We start from the raw sequence: 21,190 nt of genomic DNA on the forward strand, positions 1-21,190 counted from the left end.
CAAGGAAACTGGCGGTGTCGACATTTATACATCAGTCTGAAGACACACACAATTGCCAAAGGTATGTGCTTGGTCTAGAAGTCTGCTTGCTCTTTGCTGCACACTCATATAAAATAAGCTTCTATGAATATATATATATTTTATGAGTGAGGTATACAACTTGCAGAATAGAATTACCATTTTGATGGTTACATGTAGAATATGCCTGTAATTCAACATACAAAGGCAGGCACCTGACTTTCCTGCACTGATTTCGTGTACAGTATCCGCCTAATGCACATACACATTAATACCGACCCGTGAAGATTCGGGGTATTATAGGTCTTCAGCAACCCATGCTTGCCGTAAGAGGCGATTAACTGGATCGGGTGGTCAGGCTCGCTGACTTGGTTGATGCATGTCATCGTATTCCATTTGAGTGGATCGATGTTCATGATATCAATCACTGGACTGTCTGGTCCAGACTCGATTATTTACAGACTACCGTCATATAGCTGGAATATTGCAGAGTGCGGCGTTAAACAACAAACAAACAAACAAACACATAAATGCCAGTGGCGCAAAGAGGAATCATTTCGACCATACGTTGGCGTAGTACGTGCTTCATTTTGACTGTCTGCACAATTTGGAAGCAAGCATGTACACATTCTTTATGTTGGCGTGTTGGGCGCGTGTCTCGTGTCGGGGCAAAATGTTATCATAGATTCAATCACTGATCAGAATTATTCAAAATATTTAGAAAATGACAGCACACGATATTGAATAATATCATTTTAATTGTCCTTCAACCATCAAGTATAACACATCTACGACTACAGTATCACTTCATTGTTCCAAAGTTTTTGGCTGTTTTATATTCCAATTTTCAAATATTTTAAATAATTCTGATCCGTGATGAACTTATGAAAACATTATATAATATTAATAATGTAACGATTTATTGTCTGTACTGGGTTGCGGATCGCACTGTAGGAACAGTCTGCCAACCTACGACTACAAATTAGTGCGCATTACATCCTCGTTGGTTCCCATCACACAATATGTACACACACATATATATATATACCTATCTCTTCCTTAACCACGGATCTTCTAATACGTATAACTTTAGTCATCGCAAGTGAACTTTGAATAAGAATTCAATATTAAAACAGGTTGCTAGGGGGTTGGGTTGTTTTTTTAAATTTTATTTTATTTCATATTATCTTATTTTATTTATTTTTTTTTTTTTTTTGGGGGGGGGGGGTGGTGGGGGGGGGGGGGGGAGGGGCTGGGGCTATCACTGTAATCCTCATTCAAAGTTCCCTTTCGATGTAAAGAAAGTATCCGTATTTGGAGGTTGTTTTGTTTGTTGTTTAACGCCCCACTCAGCAATATTCCAGCTATATGAAGGCGGTCTGTAAATAATCCAGTCTGGACCACACAATCCAGTGATTAATTTCATGAGCATCGATCCACGTAATTGGGATACGATGACATGCATCAACCAAATTAGCGAGCCTGACCACCCGATCCCGTTAGTTGCCTCTTTCAAGCCAGTCGCCTTTTACGGCAAACATGGGTTGCTAAGCGATTAAGGAAGAAGAGATCTTTTGATTAAAAAGGGTGCTGTAGTAGTAAGTAACGGCGTTTACATGTGGACTGCCATGTAATCTTTTGGTGAGATCAGATGCAAAGTATGATAAACTGTAAATGAAACGCTTCAACAAAGACAAACATATAAGTCTTTTTTAAATATTCGATATATACATACATCTTTTGGTGACATTTGGACATTAAAAAGGCACTCAATTTCAATGTGTCAGATCATTTCTATCTGGTAGTTTGCTGGGGAAGAATAGGCACTATATCGGTACATATATCCGTTAAACGTTGCTCTTTAACCCTCCAGAACAACAATAAATAGGCTATTGGTTTAATTAGTATTATCAATCCATACAGCAGTGTTTGCACCGAACACAAGGGTAAAAAGCCTTATGATAGCATTTTCTGGTTCTTATGCAAGAAACACATTTCAGAAATTAAATCACGATGCTTTTGAAATAATAGTAACCCAAACATTCTCAACCTGTTTCAATAAAGTGGAATATCAGCAGTTACTCTCATCTCAGACCTCACCACAGACTAAAGAATGTTGAAACTCCTATATCGTCCGATGTATGGACCCGAGAATGTCTGTCTCCTATATCTGACCATAGGCCAGAGAATGTCTTTTGTTGCTCCTAAATCTGACCATAGGCCAGAGAATGTCTTTTGTCACTCCTATAACTCACCATAGGCCAGAGAATGTCTTTTGTCGCTCCTATATATCACCATAGGCGATGAAGGGATGTTGAAACCTCAGTGTCACACAATCATCTAGGAACAAGTTCCTATGCCTTAGAGACTGTTTAGTCAGGAATTTCTGTTTCGCATAGGTAAGAACAAAGTTTTGTCTGACCCTCTGATTCCCTAAATCCCTGATACCAAACATCTCTGTTGGTGGTGTCTCCTTTTGCCAGTCGGCTTTCAAGGAAAACAATGAATGTACATTAAACATAAATACATTAGGGTACCTTTTGAACAAAATCAGCAACCCCAATAAAAAACCGTCCCGTCATGATACAGGAAAATGTAGAACATCTTATTGTATATTGTGTTCCCAGTATATCATGAAGACTTAGTACAATCGATGTAGATATAGCAGCTTGACACAGTCCACACGCTTCAGTATACATCGTTTTCCACCGTGAACCCATATTGATTACACAAAAGTTGCAGGATGCAGTCCCAAGATGCAAGATGCAAGATTCAGTTCCAAGATACAAGTATTGCATGGCAACATCACTTAAACCTGTTCTCCCTCTCGAAGCAATGTAGCTGTTCCTTCTTACACAAATGTACATGTAAGGTGACACTAAAACACACTGTAACCTTCACATGCACGTAACACACACGTAAGAACATCGGAATGAATCCAGTGCTGTGAAATTTGTGTGTGATCTGAATTCTGACTGTGCCACCAAGAGTCGCTATAAATATATTTTCAGAGTTACCTCCCTTATACCACACAGGTTCACCGCACGCGACACGGTAATTGCCAGACACATCCATCGTGATCATTCATACAGAATATAAGCCTCAACACTTATTTCGACACTGGATCAGTCCATTTGAACCGGTCATCCTGAAGAAGCTGCGCCAAGTCTATGTTTAGATTGTTGTGAAAGTTGTTTAACAATTCTCGAGTTTCGCCCAACATTTCTCCCGCTGCTTGATGCTGCTTGTTGCGAGTATACGCGCGGGACATATTGGCAATGCGATTCAACTCTTGATCAGGAAGTTTACCTGTAAAGAAATGTATTCATGGTATGTTACTATCTATAGAATATCGATTACCTGATTGACTGATTGCTAGTGAGCGTACCAAAAACACACCATCAACATCTGCCCATCTATCACCAACACACGCTGACGTTCCCATATTTTTGAGACCCGTGAAGATCCGGGGTAGAATAGGTCTTCAGCAACCCATGCTTGCCGTAAAAGGCGACTATGCTTGTCAGAAAAAGGCGACTAACGGGATTGGGTAGACAGGCTCGCTGACTTGGTTGATGCATGTCATCGTATCCCAGGTGCGTAGATCGATGCTCATGATATCAATCACTGGATGTCTGGTCCAGACTCGATTATTTACAGACCGCCGTCATATAGCTGGAATATTGCTGAGTGCGGCGTTAATCAACAAACAAGCAAGCAAGCCATATGTTTGAACATATATTCATCCAAAATGTTATTCGTTCTGTAAAATATTCCCCAAATGGCAAATATAGAATACTTACTAAACTCCAAAAAGTTGTACACTTTTTCTATGTGTCCTCGTATATCTTTGGAGTAGTCCTCATTCCTCAGGATAAGGAAATTTTCTCTTGGGAAGACTTTAAACCACTCTTTCAGGTACACGGCATAGAAACTTACAGGAATACGAACCTGGAGTGGAAAATGAATCCATGAATTCGTGCTTTACAGAACACACACTGACATGACAAGAACAGTGACTCTAACACTGAAGTGTCACTAACATCATACGGCTAACACCACTGACACTACAATGACACTAACATCATTCGGGTAGTGACACTAACACTAAAGTGACACCAACATCATTCGGCTAATGACACTAACCTTAACGTGACACTTACATCATTCGGCTAATGACACTAACACTAACGTGACACTTAAATCATTCGGCTAATGACACTAACACTAACGTGACACTTAAATCATTCGGCTAATGACACTAACCTTAACGTGACACTTACACTAACGTGACACTTACATCATTCGGCTAGTGACACTAACACTAAAGTGACACCAACATCATTCGGCTAATGACACTAACACTAACGTGACACTTAAATCATTCGGCTAATGACACTTACACTAACGTGACACTTACATCATTCGGCTAGTGACACTAACACTAAAGTGACACCAACATCATTCAGCTAATGACACTTACACTAACGTGACACTTAAATCATTCGGCTAATGACACTAACCTTAACGTTTAACTTACACTAACGTGATACTTACATCATTCGGCTAGTGACACTAACACTAAAGTGACACCAACATCATTCGGCTAATGACACTAACACTAACGTGACACTTAAATCATTCGGCTAATGAACACTAACCTTAACGTTTAACTTACACTAACGTGACACTTACATCATTCGGCTAACACTAAAGTGACACCAACATCATTCGGCTAATGACACTAACACTAACGTGACACTTAAATCATTCAGCTAATGACACTAACACTAACGTGACACTTACACTAACACTAACGTGACACTAACATCACTCGATCAATGACATTGACACTAACATGAAATGGCTAGTGACACTAATACTACAGCAGATCAGCATCATCATCATCATCACCATCATCATCCTACTTTGTCTCCTCGTCAAGGGTTACTTGAGACATATGGGCAGGGACATACAACAGTATCTACTACAGCACACCAGTCGGTACCAGCCGATACCTACATCTTCAGTGACTCACTCATATAGTGAGTTGGTGGCTGCAGCATTGATTGACCTAGGCGTGGCTGTAGAAACCTATTGATTAGAGTGTTAAGGCGAGAAGCTTAGAAAACATAAACAGCACGACCATGTATTGTATTAATGCACCTGGGCTTGCTGTCGACTTATGTTTTCATGGTTTGGGATATCAGTGGATCTACATGATCCAGCAGGTGACGTAGCAAACACATCAATTGCATCATTCTTTAATTCCGTACTGACGGGTTTGATAAATGGTTCTTTTTGTCTGCGTATATTCTAAACAACAGTATTTCGTTGATAATCTCATGAAAAAAACCGGACGAGCTGGTTATCGCATTACAACTCGCAAACAAGGCAGCTGTTTCGTGTATCGATTGGCAATAATGACAGCTGGATGTGTCTGTATTTGCTTTAATAAAACAGAACGGAAATCAATTCTCTAGAAATGTCCCGAACATGCAACCTTAGCCCAACGATTATGTCAGAGCATGAGACATGTTGAAGTACGGGACATGTTGAAGTATGTGACATGTGGAGGTATGGGACATGTTGAAGTATGATACATGTTGCGGTTCGAGACATGTTGAAGTACGAGACATGTTGAAGTATGGGACATGTGGAGGTATGGGACATGTTGAAGTATGTGACATGTTGAAGTATGACACATGTTGCGGTTCGAGACATGTTGAAGTACGGGACATGTTGAAGTATGTGACATGTTGAAGTATGATACATGTTGCTGTTCGAGACATGTTGAAGTACGGGACATGTTGAAGTATGTGACATGTTGAATTATGGGACATGTTGAAGTACGGGACATGTTGAAGTATGTGACATGTTGAATTATGGGACATGTTGAAGTACGGGACACGTTGAAGGGATATGGCAAACTCCGCGCAGACCCTTTCACTTCACATTAAATGCTAAGACGCAAATCTACACATTAATATCTCTGGGGACGTAAACTGTTCAAATGTTTCTAACTAGATATTATTTATAAATCTTCGAAATATCTCACCGGTATGTTCATATGTAAAGTTTTATTAAAAAGACATTCTTTGAGAGTGTGATGGTCTTGGCATTGCTTCAGCATGAGGAGCGACTCCTGTACGTCTGTATGGAAAGACTGGGCTGTCAGTGGCTTCTTGTGCGCACGGTACAGCTGCAGAAACAGGTAGTCGGAATACAGCCTGGAAAGAGAGCACAACAAATGATGTAGGATATCAGAGTTTAAACGACCCGTCTGCCCCACTGCCCGAGACGGTCTATTTTGCTGAAGGAGTTAAACGACCCGTCGACCCGACAGCCCGAGACGGTCTATTTTGCTGAAGGAGTTAAACGACCCGTCGACCCGACAGCCCGAGACGGTCTATTTTGCTGAAGGAGTTAAACGACCCGTCGACCCGACAGCCAGGGACGGTCTATATTTTGCTGAAGGAGGTAAACGACCCGTCGACCCGACAGCCCGGCACGGTCTATTTTGCTGAAGGAGTTAAACGACCCGTCGACCCGACAGCCCGAGACGGTCTATTTTGCTGAAGGAGTTAAACGACCCGTCGACCCGACAGCCCGAGACGGTCTATTTTGCTGAAGGAGTTAAACGACCCGTCGACCCGACAGCCAGGGACGGTCTATATTTTGCTGAAGGAGGTAAACGACCCGTCGACCCGACAGCCCGGCACGGTCTATTTTGCTGAAGGAGTTAAACGACCCGTCGACCCGACAGCCCGAGACGGTCTTTTTTGCTGAAGGAGTTAAACGACCCGTCGACCCGACAGCCCGAGACGGTCTATTTTGCTGAAGGAGTTAAACGACCCGTCGACCCGACAGCCCGAGACGGTCTATTTTGCTGAAGGAGTTAAACGACCCGTCGACCCGACAGCCCGAGACGGTCTATTTTGCTGAAGGAGTTAAACGACCCGTCGACCCGACAGCCCGAGACGGTCTATTTTGCTGAAGGAGTTAAACGACCCGTCGACCCGACAGCCAGGGACGGTCTATATTTTGCTGAAGGAGTTAAACGACCCGTCGACCCGACAGCCCGAGACGGTCTATTTTGCTGAAGGACGGTCAGTTTTGAAAGTTGTACGCCCGATGGTCGGGAATTAAAGTTACTAAGTTGTCAATCCATCAGCTTATTGTCATTTTCTGAGGAAATAAATTAAACAGTACCATTCTTATGTTTACCCTTTTGTTACCTTTTTTCGTTAGTCTAGAAAATTCTGGACTGGCAACATTTCATCTGGCCTGGTATCTTTGCAAAGTTGCCAGTCCGGTTGTCTGACTGGAATTTGGGGGAATTTTATACACAACAGAATTTATTTCGTACAGTCTGGCCATGAAGCCAATCGTACAGATGATTGGATAATATTTGACACATTGTGAAGGAGCGCTTCAATTTATATTGGTTTCGGAATTTCCCGGGGAGAACAGGTTTATGTAATACATAATATACACAAAGCCCCAGGTTATGAGTGAGTGTGTGAGTGAGTGAGTTGGGTTTATCGCCGCTTTTAACAGTATTCCAGTTATATATATCACGGCGTGTCCGCTTGATGAAGGAGGAAAGCCCGAAGTGATGCAGGTCTCAGACGTTTACCACTTCGATGAAACCCAAGAGCACGGGTATGGTTCTGACAAACCTAGAAACATAATCAGTGCGCACCGGGATTCGAACCCAACTCTGCACTGCGACTAGTCGCGCCTTAGACGACTGAGCCCCCCGTGCCCCCGCCCCGGGAAGCACAGCTTCATATAATGTATGCTATTCACAACGTCTCGGGGTTTACAGGTTTCATATAAATGCATGATAGACACAACGCCCCAGGGAGAACGAACACTCGGCTTGGTTTATATGATGTACTAACATACATGCATAATACTTACATATGCATGATATACTTCACGCACAGCGGTTAGACTGTGCCGTTTGTATTGCCTTGATAGTTCACGGCCTTAAAAACACCGATATTTGAAGCTTTAGTCATGCTAAAAGAGCCATTCTTCCAGCCATGTTTCGATACCAAATGAAAAACATACCGAAAGCCAGGCACAGCTGTGATCAACTATTGACGTATGTGCTCATGCGAAGTAATCTGGGTAATATCTATTACTGAACATTTGTTCAAACACCAACATCCACTGCTCATGCACAAACAATCCCAAAAACATAAAAAGCTAACCATGGCACTGACCATATTTTGGGGGGTATAATTTTTCAAATTATGTTTGCGTATTATTTTATTTTATTTCTAAAGTCTATAGCATCAAAAGCATGTCTAGCGGACACTGACACTAATACTGGAGGACCCTTTTTCCGGAACATACTTTTGAGCTGACCTGTAAGCTAAACTTGACAACATTACAGTAGGAGACTTGAAGGTTCCGCTGTTCGTGAGCTTGACTACCAGATTCGCCTGTCTCACTGTCTGTTTCAAACCCATACTCTAGGATAACAGAACATTCCAACATAAAGCTGCCGGTGTACTGCTCGCTATACGTCGCCCCAGGATATTGTTATGTCAGGCTAATGCGAAATCTATATGCAAACGTTTATACTTAAATCCAAAAATAGATGAGCTGCTTGGTCATCGATCCTGCTCTGCCAACATGATCACATACTTTTCAGGTGGAACTGTACCGTGCTCAATACACGCTCAGTTAGTCTTATAATGAGGATGGGTATTAGGTTTGTTTGTTTGTTTGTTGCCTAACGCCGCATTCAGTAATATTGCAGCTATATGTCGGCGGTCTGTAAATAGTCAGGTCTGGACCTGAAAATCCAATGATTGACATCATGAGCATCGATCCACGCAATTGGGATACGATGACGTGCCTCAACTAATCAGCAAGCCTGACCATCCAATCCCGCGAGTTACCTCTTACGACAAGCATAGTCGCCTTTTACGGCAAGCATGGGTTGCTGAGGACCTATTCTACCCCGGATCTTCAAGGGTTGGATATTAGGTAGGGTTATGTACTAGGCAGGTGGCAGTACGTTTACCGTTTGTTTGTTTGTTGTTTAAAGCCGCACTCAGCAATTTACTAGCTGTATAACCGCGGTGTGTAATGATCGAGTCCTGGCCAAACAACCAAGTGGTCGACATCATGAGCATCAGTGGATCAGTAGAAATGTGTTGTATGCATCACGCACCTGTCTGTGGGGTTCCTGAAGATGATGAGGAACTTGGCCTTCGGTGTGAGGTGGTGGATACAGTGGGGCGTCAGTAAGGCAGTGTCAACTGTCTTGTCATTGTTCTGGGGGATCCTATTCCATCCGGTCATGTCCCAGAACACAGTAGGGCTACCCTCGCCTGGCGACAACATCACAGCAGCATTACACAGTGAAGGAACCTAATAATACCTGCTACTTCATGTTAGACATGCAATCTCATTAAAATCAGATCTTAGTTTTCGCTACCGCAAAACAAAGATCTGAGGACATCCCATTACGGGACACGTCAGAACGACCTTTCGCGAATTTTGACCGACCAATGAAATGACCGACAAGAAATCGACATTAGCCAATCAGAGGGCAGCTTTCTCGAGCTTTACGACACTAGTTTCAAACTGGCGACTACGCTTCGAAACATATTTTGACGTATTCTCGAATAAAAAAATTAAAACTGATAAGAAGAATATTCTGGAATTGCTTATAGATGGCCTAGATTGTATAGATATAATCATAAAACCCGTAACTGTCGTTCGGAATACCCCGTGTTAAATATTTCGTGGTTGCATGATTAGAAAACACATTCAGCCTGTCACTTTCATAATCTGGTAAGCGACGCTCTGATTGGTTGGATGAAAAGTCGTTCTGACGTGATCCTTAATGGGATGCCCTCAGATCTTTGTTTAGCGACAGCGAGAACTAAGATCTGATTTTAAAGAGATTGGTTAGACATGTGAAGTAAGACAAACAACCACTGCCTCTGTACTGGTACATGAAGACGGAGCCCAGCCCTACCTGTGACAAGCTGGTGGTAGTCGGAGATACCGTGCGACGCTTGCGTTGTCGAGTTTATCTGCAAAGCCGGCTTGTCGAATGCACTCAGATATTCGTTGAAATGTTGAATACGAGCATTGTTAACCCAAATATCAAAACCTGAAAGCGAGAAAGACGGAGTTTCAGTGTGTTGGTTGAGCATGTGCATGTTACCTTTATGCTATAAACGTAACTATATGCTATGCAAGTGTGACAGGTACGTCACTAAGTCTTATGTCATCTGAGTCCTTCCCACTAGCCGGACACTTCGGCCAATGTTCAAGCAGTATCCCAGAAATACACTTCCTCAGTTCTAGAGATGGCGTATTTGCGAACACCTGGTGTCATCACTGATTTTCAGCGATTCATTCACATAATTTTTCACAGCTATTTCTCCTTTTACGCCAAATGGAATCTGTTTCGGGGAGAATCGTGAAAGGTTATTTTCTGGCGTTTTATAATTACAAAAAACATCAGAAAATAACCTTTCTCGATTATCCCAAAAATATGACCTCTCATTATCCATGGGTTGAGCCTTATACAGGCGTTAGTACTTGCTGAGACACAAACTAAACATCACAGAGGCCATGGATGATCCTTATATCAGAAACATGCAGTAATTGACGACATTGCTTTCAGGGCCTAAACGACCCCAAGATCTGGACCATACTTACCAAACCTGCGCCACGACCACCAGTGAGTCTCCTTGCCAAGGACGGCGTTCGGTTTGACGAGGTCGGGATGTTGACTTAGTCTGTACCAGAGGTCTGTAGTGCCACTCTTGTCTACACCAATCAGATGAAAGTAGGGCAAACAGCGCACCCTGGTGATAGTACCATTTGTCTCCCTCCAGCATGGGTTCTTAAAGTTGGACAGCAGATTTGGTTGTGCCTGAAAATTTACCATTCCAACTTCCATCAACGATTTTTATGGATAGTAAATAATCCTTTATGGCACAGTATATACTATCTGCAATATTAATCAACTGATACATACAATCTGATATAAATGCGCTTGGGTAATAGAATGACATATTTCAAATATTTCATTGTTCGCTGTCGTCAAATAAATATTAAGAAATCACGCACTTTCAGGTGACATCAACTATTGAGAATCCTGAACACGTAGCCTTACAGACGTTGGGCAGACATACTTTCTCACAATGTGAAAAAAACTAATTTACGAGATATCTTGTGTTTTCTAAAAGTGATTTATGTTAATATTCAGGATCATAAAAGATGGCTTATTGTGATAGGTTGAGATTTTCATCCACGAAAAACGACCAGTAATACTATTGTTAGAGCCGGATTTTAAGTTTTTGTAGTACATAGAAAAACATTGTTATTGTAACTTTATTAGGGTTTGACTGTGTACGTGTGTGCAACTATTAACCTTCTAGCGCCTCACAGGCAGCTTCGGTTGTATACTCCCCAGGGAGATGATAATGAAAATCGAGTGCTCACTGATCTATTGACCGGGGTAATAATAGTGTAGCGCTATGAGCATTCACTTGGTGAATGGAATCTGGGGCATTATAAGTGCACTTCTTCTTCTTCTTCTTATTATTATTATTATAGTTATAGTTTTAAGCTAAAACATAAGAATCAGCCAGCCTTAGCTGCCAGTGGCCGTCTCAGGCTATTTTCCCAGGGGTTGGTGACAGCAATAGTATAATGTTGCAGCTAAGACATAAACGTTAATTGTCTTGTGTGGAGTCTTAGAGGTCGTGACCTGATCAACAGCGATAAGCATTCCACCAAGAATTTAAGACATACAGTTGGACGATTGAGTTTGAGAAAAAGAGCAGAGAAGTTTAGGATATGAAAGAAGTGAGACAAATTTCTAAGAGAGTGTAAAAAGATTGTGTTAGGGGAATAGAGGACATACGTTTTTTTCAACCTGTCCAAGCTACTGTCTAAGTTACTATCCTGCATTTATCCCACAACTGTGCAGCAACTGCCCTGCAATCGCTTTGCAACTGTCCTGCAATCGCCTTGCAACTGTCCTGCAATCGCCTTGCAACTGTCCTGCAATCGCCTTGCAACTGTCCTGCAATCGCCTTGCAACTGTTCTTTATATTACAACTTATTCTTGGAGTGTGTGATAGATCATTCAATCAGTGTGTGGATAATTACTGAATTTATGGCAATATGTTATGGTATTTGTGAAGTTTGGAATTAAAGGAAAAACAAATATTAAAGTGCTGGATCGAGTGGAAATTTTGTTATCCTCTATCTCCAATAATTAGATATTTTCAGAGTTCAGAACTATATGGGACCTGTGAAGATCCGGGATGGAATAGGTCTTCAGCAACCCATGCTTGCCGTAAAAGGCGACTATGCTTGTCGTAAGAGGCGACTAACAGGATCGGGTGGTCAGGCTCGCTGAATTGGTTGATGCATGTGATCGTATCCCAATTGCGTGGATCGATACGCATGATGTCAATCACTTGATTGTCTGGTCCAGACTCAATTATTTTTAGATCACCGTTATATAGCAGGAATATAGCTGAGTGCGGCATTAAACAACAAACAAACAAAACACAGTCATATTGACCTACACATGAACAAACATTTAGAAAATGGCCATGTGTCACTGCATATATGCCCACAGCTCAATGTACGGTAATACATCTCAACGGCTACTGAGTGAGTGAGTGAGTATGATTTTACGCTGCTTTTAGCAATATTCCAGCAATAATACGGCGGGGGACACCAGAAATGGGCTTGTACCCATGTCGGGAACCGAACCCGGGTCTTCGGCGTGACGAACGAACGCTTTTAACCACTGGGCTACCCGACCGCCCTCCAAGGCTTCTGACAAACTACTGATCGAGTAGTGTGAAGCCCATTTCTGGTGTCCCCCGCCGTGATATTGCAGGAATATTGCTAAAAGCGGCGTAAAACCAAACTCACTCACTCACTCACTGATCGAATGTGTGACATCACTCACCATTGACATGACATCATCGGGGGCCGCCGGGTCAACTTTCGCCATTTTCTTCTCCACTTCTGTCTTCTTCTCTGGTTTCTTTTCTGTCTGCCGAGCTTCTTCCTCTGGGGGCACTGGTTCCATATTCTTGTGTATGATAAGCGGCTCCAGGACCGTATGACTACCAGCTAAATCCTGAAACCCTGCGGGTTCGCTGTTGGGGACGTAAGTGTGACCGGAACCGGAACTGCCGATACTCGCCCGTAACACTACAAGCACGAACAACGCCGCCATTATGGCCATGACGAGCTTCTTGATCCTGAGCCGCAACATACTGGGTGTAGAACTGACGAATAGCTTCACGCCTGCAGACAGAAGGGTTAAGGTGGTTAGTATGTATCGAAAACACATTTATTAGTTCAGACCTGAAATCAATACAGTACGTGTTTCAATTCTGCATGGCACGGTGAATATATATGATGGACAGTAAGAGTATACACTTTTGTTTGATGGCGGATGTTTTCATCCTAATTACGTTTCAATAACGTTTGTAATGGTTTGGTTAAATCTAATTTTGAAGTTTTTACTCTTTTGTCATGACGTGAACGCAACACCATCTGTACATATGGTGACCTATACAGTGTGCTTGTTATTATATGAAGACATATATGATACATAGAGGATTCATCACGAGTGTTTTTTAATATGGGAAATATCAACCGAGTCTTAGTTAATCGGTATTTGCCGAGCCTTTGGCGAGGCAAATACCGATTAACGGGACGAGGTTGATATTTCCCATATTAAAAAACACGAGTGATGAATTCTATTTATCATTTTCACATTTTTGCTTCCCAATTAAGGAATAATTGCATTTAACATTAACATCAGCAACTTGTCGAAATATTACGTATAGATCGTGCGTAGTGATACATGTTTTCAAAAGCCGTGTAAACCAAAATTAACAACCCCTTAACTCCTTTATGGCATATTCCTTCGCTGAGAAAAAAAATATCATTTTAAACAAAATACTTGAAAAGACTTTTGCAGAATAATTGAAATAATGTCTCCAACATCAAAGGTATCCATGTTGTTTTTAAACACCTACACACGTGCACCGGCGAAAAAAGTCCCACTTCCGGCTATCTAATTTGCATACTTATGTCATTGGGGTATGACATATATGTTTTTATGTCATAAGCTTATGTCATGGATAAATGCTTTAGTTAAATGATACATGCAGTATATGTACCACAGATACTATGACGGAGAGACCGCCTCCGTGGTCTAGTGGGAGAGCGTCATACCAGAAGACGTTAAAAGATGGTACTTGTTGTTACCCTGTCTGGCGCTCGGCATTAACGGGCTTAAACAAGCACTGTTCGGCTCGGAGTCAGTATACTGTGTCTGAGTGGGGTATTCATGTTAAACTGCGGCATGGCATCTCCACACACACACACACACACACACACACACACACACACACACACACACACACACACACACACACACACACACACGTGCATGAACGTGCATTTACGTCGCTATATAAGTGCAATAATCTTGGACGCAACGTTTAACCCAATTTCACCTCACCTCACCCACTATGAAGGACTCACAGCAGATGTGACATACTGAACAGACATTATATATGTACATCATACATCAATTCATAAGGCGCAGAGATTCTCCGTATTTCTGAGTAACGAGTTCATAATGTGTCTATGACTTTTAACAACATTGTGAGAAAATGGTTTTGTGCAGCCAAAACAAATACATGTCAGACGGCACATCTTCATTTATACAATCTTCAATAACGCCAGCCTCGAACTGAGGATGACGTCATATCAAGCTTCACATATCAAACGGGGGCAACAGTCGTCTAAGGCGCCGCAATTCGCTGTGCAGAGTTGCGTCCCTTGAACACGCCAGAAACCTATGATTGTGGGTTCGAATCCCGGTTCGCCCCGATTATGTTTATAGGTTTGTCAGCACCATACCCGTGCTCGTGGGTTTCACCGAAGTGGTAAACGTCTGAGACCTGCATCACTTCGGGCTTTCCTCCCACATTAAGCTGACACGCCGCGATATAACTGAAATACTGTTAAAAGCGGCGTTAAACCCAACTCACTCACTCACTCACTCACTCACTCACATATCAAACTATGTCACAATGTATAGATATGACGTCATGATAATACCGACAGAATCCCGAACAATCAAAACAATGTAACAAATATTAGTCAAAGGGGATAAACATACACAATTTCTCAACTAGAAAAGCAATCAACAGAAACCTTGAATATCCTTGACGTATGTCTGTCTTGTAAATCCAGTTCAGTGCATGTCCTGAATGCGCGTACACGTACAAAAGAGAGGTCCAAGACGGGGCGCCTTATATTAACCACTGTACGTTGCGTGCCTTTACTTCGGTATCCACATGGTGAACACGTCCGATAGGCAATATACACGTGTAAATTCCCAACACTGTGCACAACCATTCAAATACCTAGTGACTATTGGGACAGCTGTTTCCGATTTTGAAAATATGTCCTCGCTGTGAAATAAACCTCGTGACCGGCACAGCTTGTTTGACAACAGAACAACACAATAAGATGACAGATATCCTCAGTTTGTGAAATGAATTAGGGTATCTTTCGTAGTATTTAAAATTGTCCTTGGCGAAGCGTTAAGCGATATAGTTTAGTGCCACGTAAAAACACACTGTCATCTGTAAAGTTTGCATCGTTTTCTTTCATTAACAGAATTAGGAAAAATTCCTGTATTTCCACTCAAAATTAATAATCCTTTACAGATTGATTGATTAGGTCGGGAGGGTGTGTGTGACTGAATGAGTGAGTGAGTGGTGAGTGAGGTTCTACTCTGCTGAACATTACAATACTAACTATATTTCCAGGAAAATAGATTGGCAATCTAACTCACATATATATTAAGTCGACAACAAATAAATGAAAAGTGGAATAATCTGAATTTCAAGAACACCGGCTGAGTGAACATTTCCTGCACACAGCCTGTTACAAGCATTATTACCAATAACGCGTTTTGAATGGCTACTTGGGGGATGTAAACGGAGGTTCCCATGAAAGCACCGGCTGTCGTTGCATTTCGTCGATAGGCGTGCGTGCGATTACTCACAAAACCGATAGGTATTTCCTATCTGATATAATTGAAGGTTATACAAATATATAAACAGCAAGCATTTCTGGATTTGTTTAGAATGGATGACATTGATATTGGGAAACAACAATACAATTTCTATTGTTTGGATTGTCATCATTAACCCGCCACATCAATTTGAAATTCTTTTCACACAAACAAACGAATACATAACTATCCGACACCTACAGAGTGTGATCCAGATTAAATACTAGCCAAATGAAAGTGGGCATCAAGTCTACATGAAAAAGAGATCCAGGTTAAAGGTCATCGCAATGAAAGTGGGCATCCAGTCCACATGAACAAGAGATCTAGATTAAGGACTAGCCAAATGAAAGTGGGCATCCGGTCTACGTGAACAAGATATCCATATTAAAGACTAGCCAAATGAAAGTGGGTATCCAGTCCACACGAACAAGATATCCAGATTAAAGACTAGCCAAATGAAAGTGGGCATCCAGTCCACATGAACAAGAGATCCAGATTAAAGACTAGCCAAATGAAAGTGGGCATCCAGTCCACATGAACAAGAGATCCAAGACTAGCCAAATGAAAGTGGGCATCCAGTCTACATGAACAAGATATCCATATTAAAGACTAGCCAAATGAAAGTGGGTATCCAGTCCACACGAACAAGATATCCAGATTAAAGACTAGCCAAATGAAAGTGGGCATCCAGTCCACATGAACAAGAGATCCAGATTAAAGACTAGCCAAATGAAAGTGGGCATCCAGTCCACATGAACAAGAGATCCAGATTAAAGACTAGCCAAATGAAAGTGGGCATCCAGTCCACATGAAAAAGATATCCAGATTAAAGACTAGCCAAATGAAAGTGGGCATCCAGTCCACATGAACAAGAGATCTAAGACTAGCCAAATGAAAGTGGGTATCCAGTCTACATGAACAAGATATCCAAGACTAGCCAAATGAAAGTGGGTATCCAGTCCACATGAACAAGATATCCAAGACTAGCCAAATGAAAGTGGGCATCCAGTCCACATGAACAAGATATCCAGATTAAAGACTAGCCAAATGAAAGTGGGCATCCAGTCCACATGAACAAGAGATCCAGATTAAAGACTAGCCAAATGAAAGTGGGCATCCAGTCCTGATGAACAAGATATCCAAGACTAGCCAAATGAAAGTGGGCATCCATTCTACATGAACAAGATATCCAAGACTAGCCAAATGATAGTGGGCATCCATTCTACATGAACAAGATATCCAAGACTAGCCAAATGATAGTGGGCATCCATTCTACATGAACAAGATATCCAAGACTAGCCAAATGATAGTGGGCATCCATTCTACATGAACAAGATATCCAAGACTAGCCAAATGAAAGTGGGCCTTCAGCCTACAAGAAGTACAAGATATAAATCGTAGCATACTGGACGCGATGAACGCTCCATAAAAAAAACTAGTAAAACCCATATTGAATGTGAGAAATTAAAGAGCAATCATACTTTCTGGGTATATGAGATGGGGAGAATTAATTAAATGAATAACATCCTAGATGCCATTGACGCTGATTCAAAGCTCGCTAAATACAATGTTTATTCCTAATTCAGAATATTTACCATCCCCAAACACACAAACGTGATAACCTCTTTATCGTATAATGTATTTCTTCAATTCTTTGTTTGAAAATCTCTTCCCATCTCTCACAAATATTACCTAAACATTGCATTTTTTCTGGAATGTGCACATTAATATATATTACGTCAGAAGGTAAGTGTTGTGTCAGTCGGACAGTGACAGTAGTCAATATAGTTCCAACTGAAACCTGTTTCTAATACAGTGGTGTAACTTCATATATGCAAACAATTACCTATACAAATTGCTTCTATTTTGGCTTTTGCATAACTAGAATAACACTAGAATAACTGCCCTTTATCAAATGGAAGCTACTCCAACCCTGGTCTATGAGACGCCATGTTTGTTTAGAGTCTTTAGAGTGGCTGAGTGCCTGTCCTGTCGTAACGTTTCGAAGTGCAGTCAGATGTACACACAGCGACAAAACGAAACAAGTTCGGACATATTTACGGCAGAGATCTACCATATCAGATATGGAAATCCGCTAGGCTAGACTAAGTGTCCTCGCTACATTTGCAATTTATACCTCGAAAGTTGCCAAAACTCGTAAAATGCCCTAACTACGTCACTGTTAGACACAGATTTAGACACAGCGTATTCGACTATTCTAGACTATGCCAATGATAGCAATTATCCCATCACTTTCTCCAGAATCCCGACGGTCATTCTGACTCGATCGCCGAAAGACAAGAGCGACGCCATGTTTGTTTGTAAACACTGACGGTAGTCCCTACATGACCTTTCATATTGACATCCTTGATGACATTGATGCTTATTCATCGATAAGAAGCCGAAACCTCATGAATGTTCTCCATACTACATTGTGAATGGAAGTTATCAAACAATCGACCTCTGCCCTCAGGGTATGGCTTCACCTCGGTTCCGCCAGCTCAAGTCACTCCAACCTTAACGTGTACAGAATAATGACAGGCCATAAAAACACGTTTTATATTCAAGCTACTGCACAACAGAAAGAGGATCCGTAATGACTTAAACACACTACCTGCGTTCACTGAAGCGGAGCAAGATTATTCTGTGATATCCTAAAATGTCACATCTAGATATTTCAGATCACATTTTCTTCGGCTCTTTTACAATACCTGTCTTCAGGGGAGATAATCTAAACATTACATCATCTGTCACTTTTTTCGCTCCCTCATGAAGACGTCAATAGACCGTGTGCAGGTTCTCTAATGGAAATGTTATATATACAAAATCAAAGACAATTCAAACTTTAGATTTCCTTGGTCGAATAAAATACAATATCTATGTGTGCACCTGTACATATACACGCGCCACAGGGTTGTACATACGTTTTTGACATCTGTTGGCAGCAGAACGACGTAAACAAAGTCTCACTGACAATAATTCAATAGATGTGGAGTATATTACTGGTACGGGTGACCGTGATCTAGCTTGACAGACAGCTGTGACAGATTCCTATGTGTACATATACACTCTGTTTACTTAAGGTATGGTTTAGAGACCAATCGTCTCAGCGGAACTAAATGTAATCAGTACAATATTAACATTGCATACAAAGTTGAACATTGCTTACCAAGTTGCACATTGCATATCAAGTTGCAGATTGCATACCAAGTTGCAGATTGCATCCCAAGTTGAACATTGCATACCAAGTTACATATTGCATACCAGGTTACATATTGCATACCACGTTGCACATTGCATACCAAGTTACACATTGCATATCAAGTTGCACATTGCATACCACGTTGCACAGTGCATACCAAGTTACACATTGCATACCAAGTTGAACATTGCATACCAAGTTGCACAATACATACCAAGTTACACATTGCATACCAAGTTGCACATTGCATACCATATTTACATATTGCATACCAAGTTGCACATTGCATACCAGGTTACATATTGCATACCAAGTTGCACATTGCATACCAAGTTACACATTGCATACCAAGTTGCATATTGCATACCATATTTACACATTGATCAATGCATAAATTGATGAACAATGGACCCGATGAGAAATCCCAATGGTTTCAGCGGAGAATTCCCTGTGGTATAAGTTTGTTTTGTTTGTTTGTTGTTTAACGCCGCATTCAGCAATTTCCCTGCTATATGACTACCATCTGTAAATAATCGAGTCTGGAGCAGACAGACCAGTGATTGACATCATGAGCATCGATCCACGCAATTAGGATACGTGGACATGCATCAACCAACTCTGCAAGCCTGACCTCCTGATCCCGTTAGTCGCCGTTTTGTCGCCGAAAACCTATTCTACCCCGGATTTTCAAGGGTTTGAAAAACAGTGTCGGCTGTCAGCTCAACGCGGGAGAAAGGTCCACAGTGGCACAAGTCATAGACGTATACTGCCTTGGTGAAACAACGAGCACAGGTGTCTGAACCAGTATAATAATACTAATAATATATGCTTCGAACTCAAAACCAGCGGATCCTGACACGGCAAAGGGACACAACACAACGAAGCAAATGATGGCACTTTAGCAAAGGGGAAGACATTGTACATTGTCTTACCACGTGTGTTTGTTTGCTTGCTGGGGCGGTCGGGTAGCCTAGCGGTTAAAGCGTTTGTTCGTCACGCCGAAGACCCGGGTAAGATACCCGACATGGCAGTATTGTGCGAAGCCCATTTCTGGCATACCCCGACGTGATATTGCTGGAATATTGCTAAAAGCAATATAACGAACGTTATAACGAACTAAAATTAGTAGTCCCTTTGAGTTCGTTATAACCGTAATTCGTTATAAGCATATATACAGCATAACTACAGCAAATAGTCGGGACTAAAAAGTTAGTTCCTTAGGTCCGTCAGTTCGATATAAGCGTGTTCGTTATTACCGTAGTTTACTGTACATTACAAACCATGAAACACAAGCACACCATGACATTCATGAACGTGTTCCTACACGACGGTTAAGGGGTAATAACAGTGACAAGCCCCTTTCCATATTTATAAAGAGATATCAGCCAAAAGCAGAGTGAGTGAGTGAGATTTTACGCCGCTTTTAGCAATATTCCAGCAATATCACGGCGGGGGACACCAGAAATGGGCTTCACACATTGTACCCATGTCGGGAATCGAACCCGGGTCTTCGGCTTGACGAGCGAACGCTTTAACCACTAGGCTACCCGACCACCCCGCCAAAAGCAGAGTCGCCTGTACGATTCAGACCATATAATGAGTATGTGTTTGTGATTCACCATCAAATAGGGATGATACCAGATGTTCGCGAACAGCTGAGGTATCCCGCAACACTGGTGGCATCTTCCCTAAAACGTTTTGAGAGTTTTACTGAGGTTTTGAACGTTGTAACCTTGATCAAACAATTTCTGCGTAAGAGTCTTATGACGCTTTTTTTACTTCTTGGTACAAAGATCATGCTACATTGTACCTCAGAAGTTGTGAAATGGTAACACCGAAGGCTGGAGCTGCAG

At 41.7% G+C, this 21,190-nt stretch overlaps 1 protein-coding gene across 5 annotated transcripts in view; it reads right to left on the bottom strand.

Moving 5' to 3' along the window:
* Positions 1–1,262: 1,262 nt before the first annotated feature.
* LOC139467563 (carbohydrate sulfotransferase 15-like) overlaps positions 1,263–21,190 on the bottom strand; it is a 30,381-nt gene continuing 10,453 nt past the window's right edge. For 3 of the 5 annotated variants that reach the window (XM_071249099.1, XM_071249100.1, XM_071249097.1), the window contains 7 exons: positions 12,995–13,338; positions 10,717–10,933; positions 10,025–10,162; positions 9,212–9,371; positions 6,077–6,248; positions 3,822–3,969; positions 1,263–3,327 (listed from right to left, as the gene is read on the bottom strand). In XM_071249099.1, coding sequence (XP_071105200.1) covers positions 3,128–3,327; positions 3,822–3,969; positions 6,077–6,248; positions 9,212–9,371; positions 10,025–10,162; positions 10,717–10,933; positions 12,995–13,306 — 1,347 coding nt within the window. In that variant the 5' untranslated portion in view covers positions 13,307–13,338 and the 3' untranslated portion in view covers positions 1,263–3,127. Of the gene's footprint in view, positions 3,328–3,821; positions 3,970–6,076; positions 6,249–9,211; positions 9,372–10,024; positions 10,163–10,716; positions 10,934–12,994; positions 13,339–15,267; positions 15,385–18,749; positions 18,836–21,190 lie in introns of those variants that run through there. The other 2 variants (XM_071249101.1, XM_071249098.1) reach the window with 2 other exon arrangements.

Source organism: Haliotis cracherodii, unplaced genomic scaffold, assembly GCF_022045235.1.
Source record: "Haliotis cracherodii isolate W230 unplaced genomic scaffold, xgHalCrac1.p SCAF_2, whole genome shotgun sequence".
NCBI lineage: Eukaryota > Metazoa > Mollusca > Gastropoda > Lepetellida > Haliotidae > Haliotis > Haliotis cracherodii.